Source organism: Oreochromis niloticus, linkage group LG13 (genome assembly GCF_001858045.2).
Source record: "Oreochromis niloticus isolate F11D_XX linkage group LG13, O_niloticus_UMD_NMBU, whole genome shotgun sequence".
NCBI lineage: Eukaryota > Metazoa > Chordata > Actinopteri > Cichliformes > Cichlidae > Oreochromis > Oreochromis niloticus.
In genome coordinates this window covers 9231185-9247024 of record NC_031978.2, presented here as the reverse complement: position 1 = coordinate 9247024, position 15840 = coordinate 9231185, and the positions used below count along the sequence as shown (strand labels likewise).

Genomic DNA, 15840 nt, shown 5'->3' with positions numbered 1-15840 from the left:
GTGTTATGAGTTCCCTTGGTGGAGGAGAACATTTAGAAGAGAAGTAGTGTCATAAAAGTGTGCATAATTATGATTAAACGAGTGTAAATTGGACTTGGCTGCAACAAAAGTTTCTAAGAAAGGAAAACCTAATTAAACACAGTCTTTTAAACAGAAGGATTTCTGGGGAATTAATGTTGTTGTGAAAGCAACAAAGCCTAATTAAATGCTATTTTGTTTAAGGATGAGAAGCACATTTGCTTGTGTGTTTGACTGAGAGTGTAAACTGTTTTTTTATATACGTATGTGTGGTGGTGTTTTAAGTTTAAATGCTTTAAAAAGCTGCTGTCTCAACATAAGGTCCCCAAATGTTGCCAAAGAAGTGCTGCACTGTAAAAACTATACTAGCATAATTAAACTCACAAATCTTTCTGTCTTTTTCCCCTCTCTGAAATCCTCTATCTCCCCTCTCCTCCCTCTTTTTCAACTTTGGTCTGTCTCTTCTAGACTTGTGTTTGATGAGTTATATAAATACAATCCCAATGGAAAATGTGCGTCATGGTACAGACATGGTACAGGCTCCTGTGTTTGAAGGAGTGTGTGCGTTCATATGCACACAAACACACACACGCATGCACTTAGACACACGGCAAAGACAAACACCATCACTGTTTATGAACTGAGATAGAAAATTGAGGTAAAAAAAAATGAAATAAAAAGCATGCTGTCATTTCACAAGATTGTTTGAAAGTAGCACTTATTTGCTGAGTAATTGCTCATAATTAAAAAATAAGCATAATTGTCTCCATCACCGCACGTCTGTCTACCTGACTTTTAAATTCTGCACAGTCTCTGCACTATATGTGTGCCTGCATGTCTGTGTGTGTGTGTGTGTGTGTGTGTGTGTGTGTGTGTGTGTTTCGAACCTGTCATTCAGTCTATTTCAGATTTGCTAAGTATATCGCCTGGGTCCTGAGGAATTTCAGTGTCTGTTGTTGGGATGAGTGTTAGTCTCATTTGTGACCTCCTAATTATGTTACTGTTTTAGTTCAAATCAATGAACTGCAATATATTAGCAGAATGTCCTAACAGTGAAAATAAGTAAAGGGTGACCCTGCACAACTGGTTTTCTTTTATCAGAACAAATTAGCCTTGATAATCCTTAACTGTCCACTATTGTTCATTACCCTTTTTATGTTGTATCATAACACTGCAACACAGCCTCTCTCTTTTTGAACCTTTTTTCTCCTCTCCAATTCATCTGGGAAATATATTGTACATTTAGCATATGTCAAATCAAAACTATGGCTAGATTCTGTTAAGTAATGCAAGGGCAAATAAGGGTTCAGTCATTCCATAAATCAATAAAGAAACCAAGAAACTGAGCCTTTTGTCTCTGCCCTTTGATGTCAGCTGCAATCTGCAATAAATGTCACTAAACAAAAAAACATCCATTTCTTATTTGTAAACACAATCAAATGATAAATGAACTAAAACTGGAGTAAACAACCAGCCAATCCGGATAAAATGTGTAAGTCATTAAACAATCGTCTAAATAATCGAATAATTGTATCACATGTTAAGTTACGTGTTTGTGTCTTTGTCAGTATGAGCTGAGAGTCATACAAACCTGTAAGTAGCCTCGCCCTGCTCTTTCCTTTAAGGGTTAGTGGGGAAAAGAGGAGAAAAAGGGAGAGAAATCAGTAACCCAGCAGATTAAATGAGGATTGTAAAGATGTTGCCATTAATGGATATGAGAAGCATCAAGCCAAAAGGAGGCAAAAGGAAATAAATTTTAGTTCAATGGGTTTAATTACTTTCATCACATGCAAGCAGCCATGCACCATCAGGCTAAATGTTAGGTAAAGGATAGACACGGAAATCAGAAAAGTACAGTCATGTTTTTTTAGGACTCTATGCAGTCCTGTGAAAAAACAAAGTACACCCTCACTGCTTCTACAGGAACTAAGAGGATAAGTAGCAGCCAGGTGCTGCTGATCAAATGCACGGGACTAACTGATCATCAGTAAGTGTGACCACCTCTATAAAAGAAGAATTTTGGCAGTTTCCTGATCTGGATCATTCAGCTGTGTGTTAACAAAATGCAGAGTAGATGTCAAAGCAAATTCAGCCCAGAGTTAGACCCTGCAATGATCAGCAAAAATACGCACAAAAAAGAGCTACATGTCAAACTCTACAGGCCTCAGTAAGCATGTTAAGTTACAAAAAATGGCTAAAAATCTATGGCTTATTTAAAGTGTTGCCAGAAGAAAGCCTCTTCTCTCTGAAATTATCACAACACCATGGTTTAGCTTTACAAAGCTGCAGCTTAACAAACCGAAAGACTGAAACAATGTCTTTGGAAAGACAAGGCTAAAGTGGGGATGTTTGGCCATAATGCACAGTGCCATGTTTGCAGTAATCAAACAGCATATCAGCACAAATACCTCATACCAACTGTCAAGCATGATAGTGACCTTGGCAACTTGCAGTCATTGAGTTGACCATAAGGTATACCAAAGTATTCTTGAGTGAAACATGAGGATATCTGTCTGACAGATAAAGTTTACCCTAAACTGGGTCATGCGCCAGTGCAATGATGCCAAGCACAAAGTAAATCTATGAAAAAGAAAACAATCAAGGTGTTGTAGTCAAAGTCCACACTTCAACGTGAATGAACGATTCAATTCAATTCACACAGCGCCAAATCCCAACAACTGTCACCTCAAGGATTTATAAACAAATGCCCACAAACCTCACCAAACTGAAAAATTCTGAAAAACATGTAAGAGGCAGTGAATAGAAAATGATTAACTTAAGCTACTGTTTCTGAAGGCGGTTCTCTGAATCATGGGGTGTACTTCTTTTTTAACAGGATTGCATACAGTCGTGTGGAACCTTTTTTTCACAAGACTGCTTGTATAATGGCACAGCTTCAAAAATGCAGGACAAAACAAATATTAGTACATCGCAAAACTCCCTCATATCCATGCCAGCTTAATAATTCTGTCTGACTTTGCTGAAAGTAATGTGTTAATTTTACCCAGGCTGAATTCGGGGTTTCATTAAACATCAAGTCAGCTAGAATTTGAATTAATGGCATCTCATAATGCCGAATATTAATATTTTTAAATTTGTGCTACAGTCTAAAAATTTAAAAAAGTACTTTCTTTCTTTTTAATGTTGAAATGACCTTTGCCTGCATTTTCTTTTAACCTGTCTGCCAGGCATTTTCAGCACTAAATATTTACAAAATGTACACAATCATCAGATAAATTGTTAATAAAACACATCAGCAACCATATATGTTGCACACATAAGATTTGACAAATCTTATGTGTGAATCTGAGGATGGTGAAAGTTATGCCATCAGCAAAACATTCCAGAGTTTGGTATGCTTATGAAAAAAGAATGTTACAATGATTCATAACAATGAGTTATGCAATGAAACAGCAGCCGAGGTTACACCAGAGGAGGTGAACACACACCAGGTGAGGAGGAAAAGATGAGAAGGAGGGCTGAGCAGCAGAGGCCATGATTGTAAGTCTGTAAGTTGTTACCTACTTGGCGGGGCTGCAGGTATGCAACGCCTTCAAATGAGGCTTCCAGGTAGCAATGGAAACCGAGTTCTCATCAGCAGCATAACTACGCCAGACACACTACGTGCAGAGTCAACAGGATAAATAAAGTAATGATAAATCGAACAATAAACGGAGCAAAAAAGGGGTGAGGGAGGATCATATAGTTTGGGTAGGAAGTGAGAGAAGAAAAGTGAGGAGGGAAAAAGAAAAACCTGATTAGTTTTTGGGGGGAGTGTTGATGCGGTGCGGTTGGGGGATGTTGAAGGGAGGTGGGGCAGTGATGGTGGTGGTGCTGGTGGAGGGGATACATGCCTGAGGGGGGGGAGAGCGCTTTGGTAGTGGTGCCAGGTGGCTCTGAGGTAGGGACGAGCACCGTCGGTGGAGTACATACGCCAAGCTGCCTGGGTGGGGGAGGGAGCAGAGATGGACAAGACACAAACACATTCACATGTGCACACGCACGAACACACATAAATGACACAGAAAGGCAATGACACAAACTTGGTGAGGAAAAATAGACTGAGGTTTAGGTGAAAACGTAACTTCCAGTTTAAAAGTCTGTAACCACCTGGCAGCTATTTTGGAGGTTGTCAGTACAGATATGAAGAGTGGATTGTGTCATTTACAGTCACTTAGTTAATTTGACATAGTTTCTAAATATGAACAAAAGTGTGAAACCAGTGTTCTAATTTGATCCCATATTAACTTCTACTTAGGCAAGGAGTTTTTAAACTTATGTCAAAGCAATGCTAAACTACAGAGACAGAGTGCAATCTGTTATATATGTCTAAAACATATCTGTAATAAAATGCAAACATGGGCTGAAATGCTAACAAACGGCAACAGGTTTGCTGGATTTTACAATGTCAAGCGATTATTTTAGCACCATATGGCTATTAGCTGTAGGAAATGCTAGTTGGCTATAAGAAATATAATAAAATTAAAAATTTCTTACAGAAAGAATCTTGGAGACCTACCTTGAAGGAATATACCAGATTGTATTTGACCTATCAGTGAGAAATGTGCCTTCTACCTAAATAAGCATGTTGACTCTCAGTTTTCCTATTTTTCCTTTTAATGTTGTCTTTATAAAAAGTTCAGTCATTCCTGTATTTATTTTTTTAATTTCAGCAGCTTTTAAAAAACATTTGGGTTTCTTTAGCCTGTCGTAATACATCCACACAAACATCTGCTCTTATCAGTGCTTTTTACTGCATTTATCAGTTTATTGCTGGCAGATGGAAGTGACAAGGAGGCACAGCCACCTAATACAAAGAGTGTGGAGAGCCGTGAATTGTTTTCCTTTTAGCTGTGCATGGACTTAATTGCTCTCTGTCGCTATGGTGATTGCACATCAGAAATTAAATGGCTTCTTGGCATTTAGGCTAAACTAAAAGATTAGGACACCTTCTAAATTCAGTGCAGGAGGAATATTAAATGCGATGGAATGCTTGAATTCATCTATGGAAATCACGTGTTTGCTGGTAAAGTTATCAGCAAGTTGTAACAGTGGGGCAGAATGAGACATCAGTGTGTTTAGGGTCTTTGTCATACAGCCAGTGATGGACACAAAGTACTCTTTATAGATCATCTTATTTAACTGAGCCGGTCATACAGTCTTCTATGTCAGATTAACAGTGAACCTAATTCGAAAGTAATAACTGATGAGGCCACAAGCTGTCTGCCACCTATCTTTTAAAGGTTGCTTTCTTTACATCGTCAACCATAATTTACTTTACGGCCTCGTCAAACTTGCCAGGTATGGTTACAAGATTTGAGACATGACTTGGAAAACCCAAATATAAACACTTCACACAGACAGGATGGAAAATTAACACTGACCACCTGCCAAATGCTAGTCAGTTTTGGCTTCTGATTATTACGCGGACACTTTAATATCATTTATAGATTCAATTTTGCTCTGAAAATTACACGAAAAGTTATTTGGCAAAACGGCTATGACAGATGTTGAAATTTAGAATTGACCAGCTGCGAAGGCTTGAGGACAGTGGTAATATTCTGTTGTGCACACACAGAAAATAGCGATTAAAAGCAGGGAGAACTGCGTGAGATGAGGGGAGTGAAGCGACAGACAGAGTAATGACGCCGTCCACATATTTAACACTTCACAGGTGCTTCCAAGTTTCCTTTTACCTGTTGAGGAAAATGTTATGAACTTGGCAGATAACAGACAGTGACCAGATACTTGATACACAGCCAATAAAAGAGGAACAAGACCAACACACACTGGATTAATTGTTCACTTAGTGGGTTATTAAGGATCAGTTGGACTCCAACTGGATTTCGTCTATGCTAACAACAGATATTTATACATAACAAGGAGATCAGACAAAGCAGTGGATTGATTTAATGAATTAGTCTTGTAAATATTTATGAAAACTTTACCCATATCATCTGACTACTTATTTGGAAGGGAAAAGCACCCATACCATGTGTGCGCATACAGTGAGAATAAAGTGGATGCAAAATGCTATCTATTAATTATTTATTCATTTATTTTCATCAGGAAGATGCTGTCAAACAGATGGTAAAGTATCTAAGAAATTGTATCTTAATGTTACCATTAATTATTCACTAAAACACATGATATGCACCTACATATATTCTATTTAGAACATAAAGAAATTACAGCAGCATTCCCTGAGCTATCAGGTTGATATTAAGACCAGACTGCTGCATGTGAAGACCAACAGTGAAGTTTAGTTTCCATTGTTCGTATGCTGCTTTAGATTTCCTTTGGTTTAGTTTGATTGACATATTTACATTACTATGAGATAGTTCTTTACAAGCTTGACAATGATCGCTCGGTTGCTTCATCAAACGACTGACAGCGGATATGGGACAATGAGGGAAGAAAATGGAAGACTTCTTGGCCGCATTTGTAGATATCCTCGGAAAGGGAAAGATCTTGTCAGGCTACTATAGAAACCCCTTCATTAAGAAACAGATGCAAATTATGACAGACAGCTTGGGTAACAATTTAGATTTCCAGATTTCCACTTCCAAATATGTAGTTTTAAAACTGGGTCAGCAGTAGAGTTTTGGACTTAAAGTGTGAGGAAGTTTTTGTCTAGCTGTGTCTAACAGTTGGCGAACTTGATACTACCATATTATCATAACTGATACAGATTAGAACAACATTCGAAACAGCAGTGTGAGACTCAGACGTTCGAGTTTGGATTTCATTACTGACCGGAAAATTTCAGAAAGTAGTGCAAGGTAGTTCGTAAGATAGGAGAAGGTAGACAGAACAGACAAACGCCTACACAAAAACAAACACATGCAGTCTCACAAATACATGCAAAAAAGAGACACACACACATTTAGCTGCGCACTTCAGGGAACACACTCCACAGCAGATATTTATTGTTCATTAGCAAGCAATGCAGCTGGTCTTGTCTATTACAATAAGTGATAGTTTGAAGGAGCGTCTGCCCAGGGAATGATCGCCATGGAAACGGCTCATAAATCCCAGCAGTGTGTGTTGCAGTTGGACCTGAGAGTCGGCAGTGTGCCTCACACACTGTTAGTCATCACCAACTACACACCTTGACAAGGCCGAGAAGAGCATAATACACACGCGCACACACACACACTCATATTAAGTGCGCTCTTAATGAAACACCCTTACAGTAATAGAAGTGATGCACACCTGCACTTCAACAAAGGGTAAAGAGTGGACACACTCATGCTTTTATTTAAAAACAGGCAAAACGGACGTGAACTACACACAAATCCATGAACATTTTCACATAAAGGGAAACATTTTTTTTCTATTCACACTGGCACTCAGCTGCTTCTACTGAAAAAAAAAAAAAAAATCAGTCGAGGTGAGGTGTGTTTGTTCTCTGCATGTCTGAGTATCTACCTGGATGAGGCTGGCAGCTGGGTTCCTCCTTTTTTCAAAGTGCTTTTGTCGATGCTGCTCCTGCACCTTCAGGGCAAAGCCTGAACCTAGGATGCCCTATGTGGAGAAAACAAAGACACACATTGAGTTTAAACTTGAAGAAAATTCACCATGGAGAAAAAAGCGCCTGCTCTTATTTGTGTAATATGTACAGATTATTTTGAAGAAATACAGAAAGTGTAATGAGTCATTGTGCCACGATGTTTTACTCACAGCTGGCAGGGCAAAAAAGGAGATCCCCAGCAGAGCAAAACACGCCGATAATAACCGCCCTGTCCACGTCTGTGGGGTCTTGTCACCGTAGCCAATGGTTGTAAGGGTGATCTGAAAGTTCAGAGGACACTACTCAAATAATCATAGCAACTTTTATTTATACAATTTAACTCACAGGATGAAGGAAATTATATTTTTGCACGCTGAAATAAAAGAGACTCAAAGCTTTCATATACACAACAGATATAAACATCAAAGCATGCATCACATTCAGAGTATTGCAAAAGTGTACAAGTAGAAGTAGAGACTGAGATGTGCACTTTTATGTACTGTCTGCTTTTTGGATTTACTTCTGATATTCTTACAAAGACTGAAAAGTGCACAGAAGCAGTTCACACCATTTTATTACATTTAACAAAAACGTCTTGCCTTTAAGGTACCACGACATGGCTATAGTATCATTTGTTAAACTTAATTTCAAATGAATTTCCAAATATAAGTGATATTAATAATTTTTATAATCTTCAATAACCGGTAAAGACAAGAGTTAATGACTTTCAAACCCATTTCTCAAATGCACTTATTAAACAGAATTAAAGAACACCAACATCTGCTGAATGGCACGCTGTGCATCTCCCAAATGTTCATATTTTTCCAACCAGGGAATAAAAGATTAACCAGTGTGAAGGAAAATATCCTCAGCATTCCGAAAGCTGTGTGAAATGCAGGTTCTAAATCTGTGAAACTGGCTTCTAGATCTCTGTTTGGCAACTATTGTTTTTCACCTTAAAATTAAATGTATCTAAACTTGAGCTTTTAGCAAGTATAATACCACAGCTTTTAGTGTCCACCAGACAGAATCTTCTCCAAGGTCGCAGCATGTGGGACCATGGTGTGTCATTCCCAGAAGCCGAATAGGCCAGTCGCACCTGGCCGCAGGAGAAAATTGACTTTATTGATTGGGCCGTTTCTTGTTTGTGTGTTGTCTGTGTCCATATTTTCAAAGGAGGAAACAGTGCGGCATAGCCAGCCAAGTGTGAATTTAAAGACCATTCTTCCTTGTTTTTGTATTGGATGTGTCATTAAGGTCACAGACAAACTATGAAAAGAAATATGTCACTGCTGCAAAAGTTTTCTTTATTTTTTGCATGTGAAAAAAGAGTTCATTTTAAGAGTTAATAAAAATGATTCAGCTGTCATTCAATTAAGTTCTGGTTATTTTAGCTGAGACTTTAGGATGTCACAAACAGGACTGTCTCATTAATAATGTTAGCAAAGAGCTTTAGAGATTGGGGGCTTGGACAAAAAGATTTGTACTATTTTGGTCCATGAAAACTGAAATAAAATCAATTAATCAGTCCAAAGCTTTTTCAAAACAGTTTCAAAACCCTACAGTTGGACTAAGATCATTTTAACCGGCTGCGTTTTACAGCATGCCGTGTGCCAGGTTAGTGTGCATCTCCATGTGCTCACCGTGCCCCACCACAGAGCATCGGCGTAGGTCGCAAACTCCTTGTTGAATTCTTTCTCCACCAGATAGACCAAGAAGGAGGAGAAGATCAGCACCAGAAACCCTATATACCAGGCAGTCACCAGCTCCTGCAAGAAATACAGATAAAAGATCTTTATATTTTCATAAAGATGATTTCTAACCTTGTGCTGCAAACATGGTGAAAGATATATATAGTTTCCTTTTGAATATAATCGCTCCCTTTTGAGATTTTCACCACGCCACATAAGTCATTAAGTAACATTATTATCTTTTCCCCCACTTTTCAACTTGGTTTATTGTAAGGAGAAAAAAAACAGCTATATTTTGCAATGAAAATGTGGTCAATTTAAAGTTCACTGCACCAACAGTGAATACAGCACAAAATAAATATGAACATAAATGTATAAACTAGAAGGATGGTCACAATATCAGGAGTACATGCAACTGGCAAATAAAAGAAATTACATCGGCATATAATATATCAAACAGAACAGTAATAGCATACTTTATAAAGTACCTGTGAAAATGGTGATTAAAAACTAGCACTAACAGATTGTCAGGTGCCATATAACAACTCAACAACATTGCATTGATGCTATTTTAAATAAATGTGACAGTTTCCAGTTAGCTCATTTTGCTGATGTAAAATCTCACTGCAAGTTTCAAGTCTTACAGAAGGATGTTGGCACAGAAGGAAGTGATAGTCCCATACAAAGTAAAGTTGATATTAAAGTACTTTGTTGCTAGCTAAAATATTCTTCAAATTCAACTGTTATTTGTTATTAGCAATGACCAAAACACAAACTGGGAGCTTCAAAAGGATCATCCATTAGTCCGCAAAACAATGGGACGATGACTTGGCGGCTAAGCCCGTCCGTTATATACAGTTTGTTATTCAGTAGAGGAATATATTTACACAATGTCAATTTTTGTGCAGCACAAAAGTGAGATTAATTGTACTTTAATTAACTGTGCCTTTTCTGTCCACACAGCTTTTATTTATAATTGTAATGACCCCAGCTCTCTCCAGGGATAAGGGGATGTAACATTAACAGTGGAAACAGCTAAAGGCAAGATTTTAATCTTTTAATGAGTAACAGTGTTAACAGAGAACACAACAAAAGAGGAGAGCCAAGGGCCCATGGTTGCTTTAAAGAAGAAATAAACAAAGAAACAAACATAAGAGACTCCTCATATTCACAGTTTACAGATGTTTCAGTAGCAAAACCAAAAACATTCACAAGTGAATGTGTCTAAACAAACAGTTTGTCTACATGTGTGACATTTGGATGAGGAAGCTAACCGCTGGCCCGGTCCCCAGGTACACTTTGAAGATGAGCACTAAATAAACATATTTAGTAACTCAAACTGAAGTAGCCAAAGTCTCAGAATGAACTGCAAGTGTTTGTAGTTAACCAGAAGAGCAGAATGACCAATGTACAATCTTTCCGGTAAGCACTAACAAGGTTTACGGAAATGGCGGCAGGCTGCTCACATTAAATCAAAAGTGGCCCTGACGAACTGCTCTGCTGCCCTTTTAAGCAGGTGACACTGCAGCTTTATTGGAGTAGGTACTGGGGCCAGTCCAAAGAGGCAGCTCAGCAGTAGAACGAGCAAGTAAAATGTCCAGTCACATTTTAGACTTCTTTGACAGCTAAAGTTACTTTATGCTTTCAAGCTTTTAAGTTGAGGTTTGTGTAAACAGTAATTCCAGTAAGTCTGATACAAAGTAGTTTAAAGCCAGCTCCACTTTAGCCGCAGTAACAGTCATAGGCTTATTTCTATATTTGAAATAATTTAGATAATTAATTAATTACATGTTCTAAACTATATTAGTTTAATTAACATACAACAGTGATTTGTAACACATAATAAAAGAGGTGGGTTGTTAGCAAATGTAGCAACGCCCACCGTTAGCAAACCTACAAAATCAGGCCACCTAGTAATCTAGACAAACAGACGCAGATCCAAACACCTCTCTATAAGTTTAGTTGTAGATACCCTCCTGAAATGACTTTGTTAAAAAAAAAAAAAAAAAGCCCTACCTTACTATGTGCGTAAACTACAGATCCAAGCAGTTTCCAGGTCCCTCCCCTACGGTCCATGCGCACCATGCGCAGGATCTGAAGGAAGCGAAGGCTACGCAGCGCAGATGTGGCAAAGATGTTACCCTGGCTACCAGCTGAAACCACAGCAACTGAGGCGATAAGTACGATGATGTCTGGGGAGTAAAAGAGGGAAAATTAAAGGTCATGGGTTTCACAATATTAGTAACAGGAACTGTGGTTGACTCACCTACTTTCTAAAGCCATCCAACCCGTCATCCGTCACCTTTAAAACAACTACTGATTCGCTAGAAGTGGTTTGTTTCCTTTGATTTACATGTTATATATATTAGTCTTCGTTTGTCACTCTATCTACAGCTTTAAGATATCATACGTATTTTGTCTCACTGAATTTCCCGAGAATATTGTCGTTTTTCTTGCTTGAACACCAAAATAAGAACTGAGAACTGCAGTCTTTTAAAAATGTGTGTTTTTATGTTCTACCCATAGCTGTAGTTACTAAGGAAAGACAAGTTTTTATCAACATTGTTGCAATAATAGTATAACTTCCCACTTATCAACCTGTTTATATTAGAAATTATAGTGTAACATCACAGGGAAAATATTAAGAGAACGCTATACAAACACAATTAAACTGTTTGGAGTTGTGAATGGCTTCATTCATAAATTGTACAGTTACATAGCAACATCTTCACACAGACCTACCTATGACACAAAACGGTTTTCTGGCAAAGCGGAGACGTCCCTGCCAGCCTCGATAGCGGCAACAGCAGCCAGCACTCCATATCCTGATGATGTACTCCAGGCCAAACACTACAATCATCACAAACTCCTGCAGGATCCATACACAATAATTCATACACTTGAACCTTGTAGCATCATAAAGACAGTCAAACACCACAATCATCACAAACTCTCACAGGACGCACACACAATAGTTCACATGCTTGAACCTCGTAGCATCATAAAGATAGACTTAAAAAGTCAAAAAAAGGTAAATCTGTAAAAAAAAAAAAAAAAAAAAAAATCATCACTTGCACTATAATCACTGTTCCTTTATGCATTTTAATGAGGGTAATTTATAGTCACTACATGAAACAATTTGATGTTCCTGGCAGGAAAAGAAAAGGTGCAATTTACAACATTGTTAATGACTGTTTTCCATTAAGGTGTGCCAGTTCCTTGGTTTTTTTTCATAATGCAGACTGATTCACTAGTCAGACTTACAGTGATAATTCAGTGTTACAAGGCCATTAACACAGTTAATGGCTAAACTTCTGCTTGTCTTGCTTTGGTAGTAAAGATGTCTGTAATAAGAAAGACAGTTTTACTGCAGATACTTTGACTCATCAAAGTAGACACTAACACCTGGACTAAAGCCTGCCAAAATATTTGTTTTCATGCTGATAATGAGTCACAATTATAACAATTCTTTGAAAAGAAAAACTTTACTTTGGAGAATGTGGTCAATGTACTGGTCCATGTCCATATTAAGGCTACAGGAGACGCTCAGCCATGGAAACCCATGATATGATGCTCCTAGTGCAGTTTTTGTGTTGGTGTAAATGAGCTGTTGCTGTAAATGCCAGAGGTTTTGAAATTTCCAGTTAAGGAGTCTGCAGAGCGTTGGGACTTGGGGACCCCGCTCTGTAACTTCATGGTCGAGTTGCTATGGTTCCATCAAGGCTTTAACTTTGCAATTATACCATTTCATTTGATCGTGGAATATCTAGGAGGGAAGAACCTTCACAAACTGATTATTATTGATCTGATTATTACTGATCTTATTACAGTACTGTGCTCCAACCCTGAGCTCTTTTAAAAGATCCATTCACAGATTTTTGTAAAGGCAGACTGCATTGCTAGGTGCGTTATTTCTAAATGGGACTGTAAAGACCTGAATTCAAAGATTATGAGGTGTGGACAAATACTTTTTTCAACATAGAGTATCCTTGTTGTACAGGGCTACATGAGAAGATTAGTAGAACTCTGATATATGAAATATAAAGTCACAGCCAGCTTTTAGCTAAAATCTAAAGAGATGAACCAATAAAGGTTAAAAAAGTAACAAAACTCCAGAAGGTGACTGTGCTTACATAAAAGTGTTATAAAGTAATAACTCAGTATAACAGGGTAAGCCAACAGGATACCCCATGTTAATCAGTGAGCTTTACAAGGATTTAGAAAGTCTGCTTAACGTATGCTAACCTTAGCTATCTGCTTTCCTTTCACTTTTCTCATGCAAGTCTCACGACTGGAAATGGCCGTTCCTTTAAAAAAATCGGACAAATCCAAATAATAGGAAGAAACAATACTGTATGCCACTACAGCTCCACTAACAAAAAGTAGTTATATAATATTGGTTATACTGTGTATAACGGTTCACTGTGTGATCTGTCAGTCATCCACAGTGATCTTCACCATGAGCACTTCAAGAATATCTCTGCTGTACAAAAAGTAAACAGTTTTGTGTTATTTTTGCAATATCTTTTAATTTTTTATCACTATCTCAGCTGACAGATTTGTTTTCTGCTCAAGCACGTCCAAAGTACACACTGTTAAACTGACTGATTTAACAAACTGATTTACACACACACACACACACACACACACACACACACACACACACACAGTTATTTTACTGCATGACTCTATCACAAAATCATACAATGTAAACCCAATAAGCACTCTCCAGGAGACACATACTGATCGAGTCCAACTATTTGTAGGAGTGTGTGTGTCTGTGCATGTAGGTGTCAGTGCAGGTGCATTTGTGTGTGGTTGTTTGCTTGTGTGTCCTACCAGGATGAGCAGGCAGTGTGAAGAGAACTCCTGGTGAGCAGGGATGGTGGAAAACACAGAGAGAACTAGACATCCGAATACCAGGATAAACCTTTGAAGACAAAATACACAGACAGACACACACACACACACACATATTAGTACAAAACATATATGTGTAATAAAGATGATTTAGACTTTCGTAAAGGTTTAGACTCGTTAGCTCAGGTAATGCACGTATTTTCAGTGGCATGCTCACGAGAAAGAGGGATTCTCTGGAAGTGATTATTTCTCCCCCACCAGGCTACAATCTGGATTTAAACTGTTGAGGGCCTTATTAGTTTCTGACGAAACAATGTTTAAAGCTTCAGCATCCTTTATTTTATTACAGCACTGTAATTTAGTGAACAGAGGGAAGGCAAAGAAATGGTTATCACAGTAACAATAACACAAGCTGAACAAGCAACTGAAACAGTGCTGCAGGATCTGATAGGCCTCAAAAGACTGTAAATACATTCTGTTGTTGACTAGTTATCCTAGGGTGAGGAATAATCCCTTTAAAGGGGAGCCATTATATTAATTTCCAGCTTAATATATTTATTACTCTACTAGAGCAGGTTGGCATGATTTCCTGTTCGAAATGAGCTGTTTCTTCCTTCCTCAATGATCCTTATCTGGTCTACAATGGCCCTTCAGTTCATTTCATATACACATACTTTCTTCTGATTGGCTGCCCCTTGTAAACAGAAAGGTAGCACTGTTGGACGGGGCTTCTGTGGTGAAATACTATCTTAGTTATACCCACTCTCAATTATATCATGCAGAGCCAAGAATAGAAAAATTGTGTGAAACTGAGCATCTAGAGCTCGCTGAGGTCTGAGTTTTTGGCTCATAGAGATTATATAGACACTGAACTTATTATTTATATTTCACAGGAAAAAAACACATAAACAAAAAAAAAGCTAAAATATCGGTATAAAGGGGGGTCACTGGAAAATCTGTATGTCAGAGCTGATATCTCACAATCTGTATGTCAATCCAAAACTGTTACTCTTAGAATCCGGTCATGAAAAAAAAAGTATTTTGTAATTTCTTCTTTTTCTTCTTCTTCTTCTTTGGCTGCTCCCTTTAGGGGTCGCCACAGCGCATCATCTGCCTCCATCTCACTCTATCCCTAGCATCCTCCTCTGCCACACCAACTTTGTGCACATCCTTGTAATTTGATTTCTGATAATTACTGTAAAGCTTGAGTCATAATCAGAGTGAAACTGTGGGGTATGGATCTGGAATAACATGGATACACTCGGAGTAAAAGCTCCAATTTCCAACGTGCTGTTTCAAATTACAATATAGACACAAACTACATCACTGCTGCCCGCAAGGAAACCACTCAGTCTCTTGTAAGTCATATGGCAACTTGGTTAATGAGCAAATACAAATTAAAATTCATAATGCAGCTTCCAGGCAACATATGCACCTGCTCGCAGTCCCAGCCTACCGTTCTTCAGAGTAACTCTGAACTGTTTTTGTTTTTTTCCAAGATGCCATCTGTCTTTTTGATATTTATGTATTTATGGTCTCATTCCCACAGATTTTTTAAAGGTTTGTTTTCCAGTTTTATTCCCTTTCTCATTTTCGGAACCCTCGCTCTTACTTGTCTCTTTAATATACCAAATTCTTTACTGATCCCTCCCACATTGTTTCCCTCCTCACCTCCTATCCTCCAACTGTAATCTCTCCTTCCTTCAGCCTTCTGTTTCTCTGGACACATTTTATTTTCTCTCTTCTGGCTTCCTTGTA

The 15840-nt window shown here is 38.2% G+C and overlaps 1 protein-coding gene across 11 annotated transcripts in view; it reads right to left on the bottom strand.

The window, feature by feature from the left end:
* Nucleotides 1-15840, bottom strand: part of LOC100708763 (potassium voltage-gated channel subfamily KQT member 5) — a 112092-nt gene that overhangs the window by 16658 nt on the left and 79594 nt on the right. For 3 of the 11 annotated variants that reach the window (XM_025897533.1, XM_025897535.1, XM_013268475.3), the window contains exons 2-10: nt 14062-14152; nt 11965-12091; nt 11239-11414; nt 9175-9300; nt 7702-7812; nt 7450-7545; nt 3773-3961; nt 3544-3638; nt 1610-1636 (exon numbers count right to left, since the gene is read on the bottom strand). In XM_025897533.1, coding sequence (XP_025753318.1) covers nt 1610-1636; nt 3544-3638; nt 3773-3961; nt 7450-7545; nt 7702-7812; nt 9175-9300; nt 11239-11414; nt 11965-12091; nt 14062-14152 — 1038 coding nt within the window. The remainder of the gene's footprint in view (nt 1-1609; nt 1637-3543; nt 3639-3772; nt 3962-7449; nt 7546-7701; nt 7813-9174; nt 9301-11238; nt 11415-11964; nt 12092-14061; nt 14153-15840) is intronic. The other 8 variants (XM_025897534.1, XM_025897537.1, XM_019367035.2 and 5 more) reach the window with 5 other exon arrangements.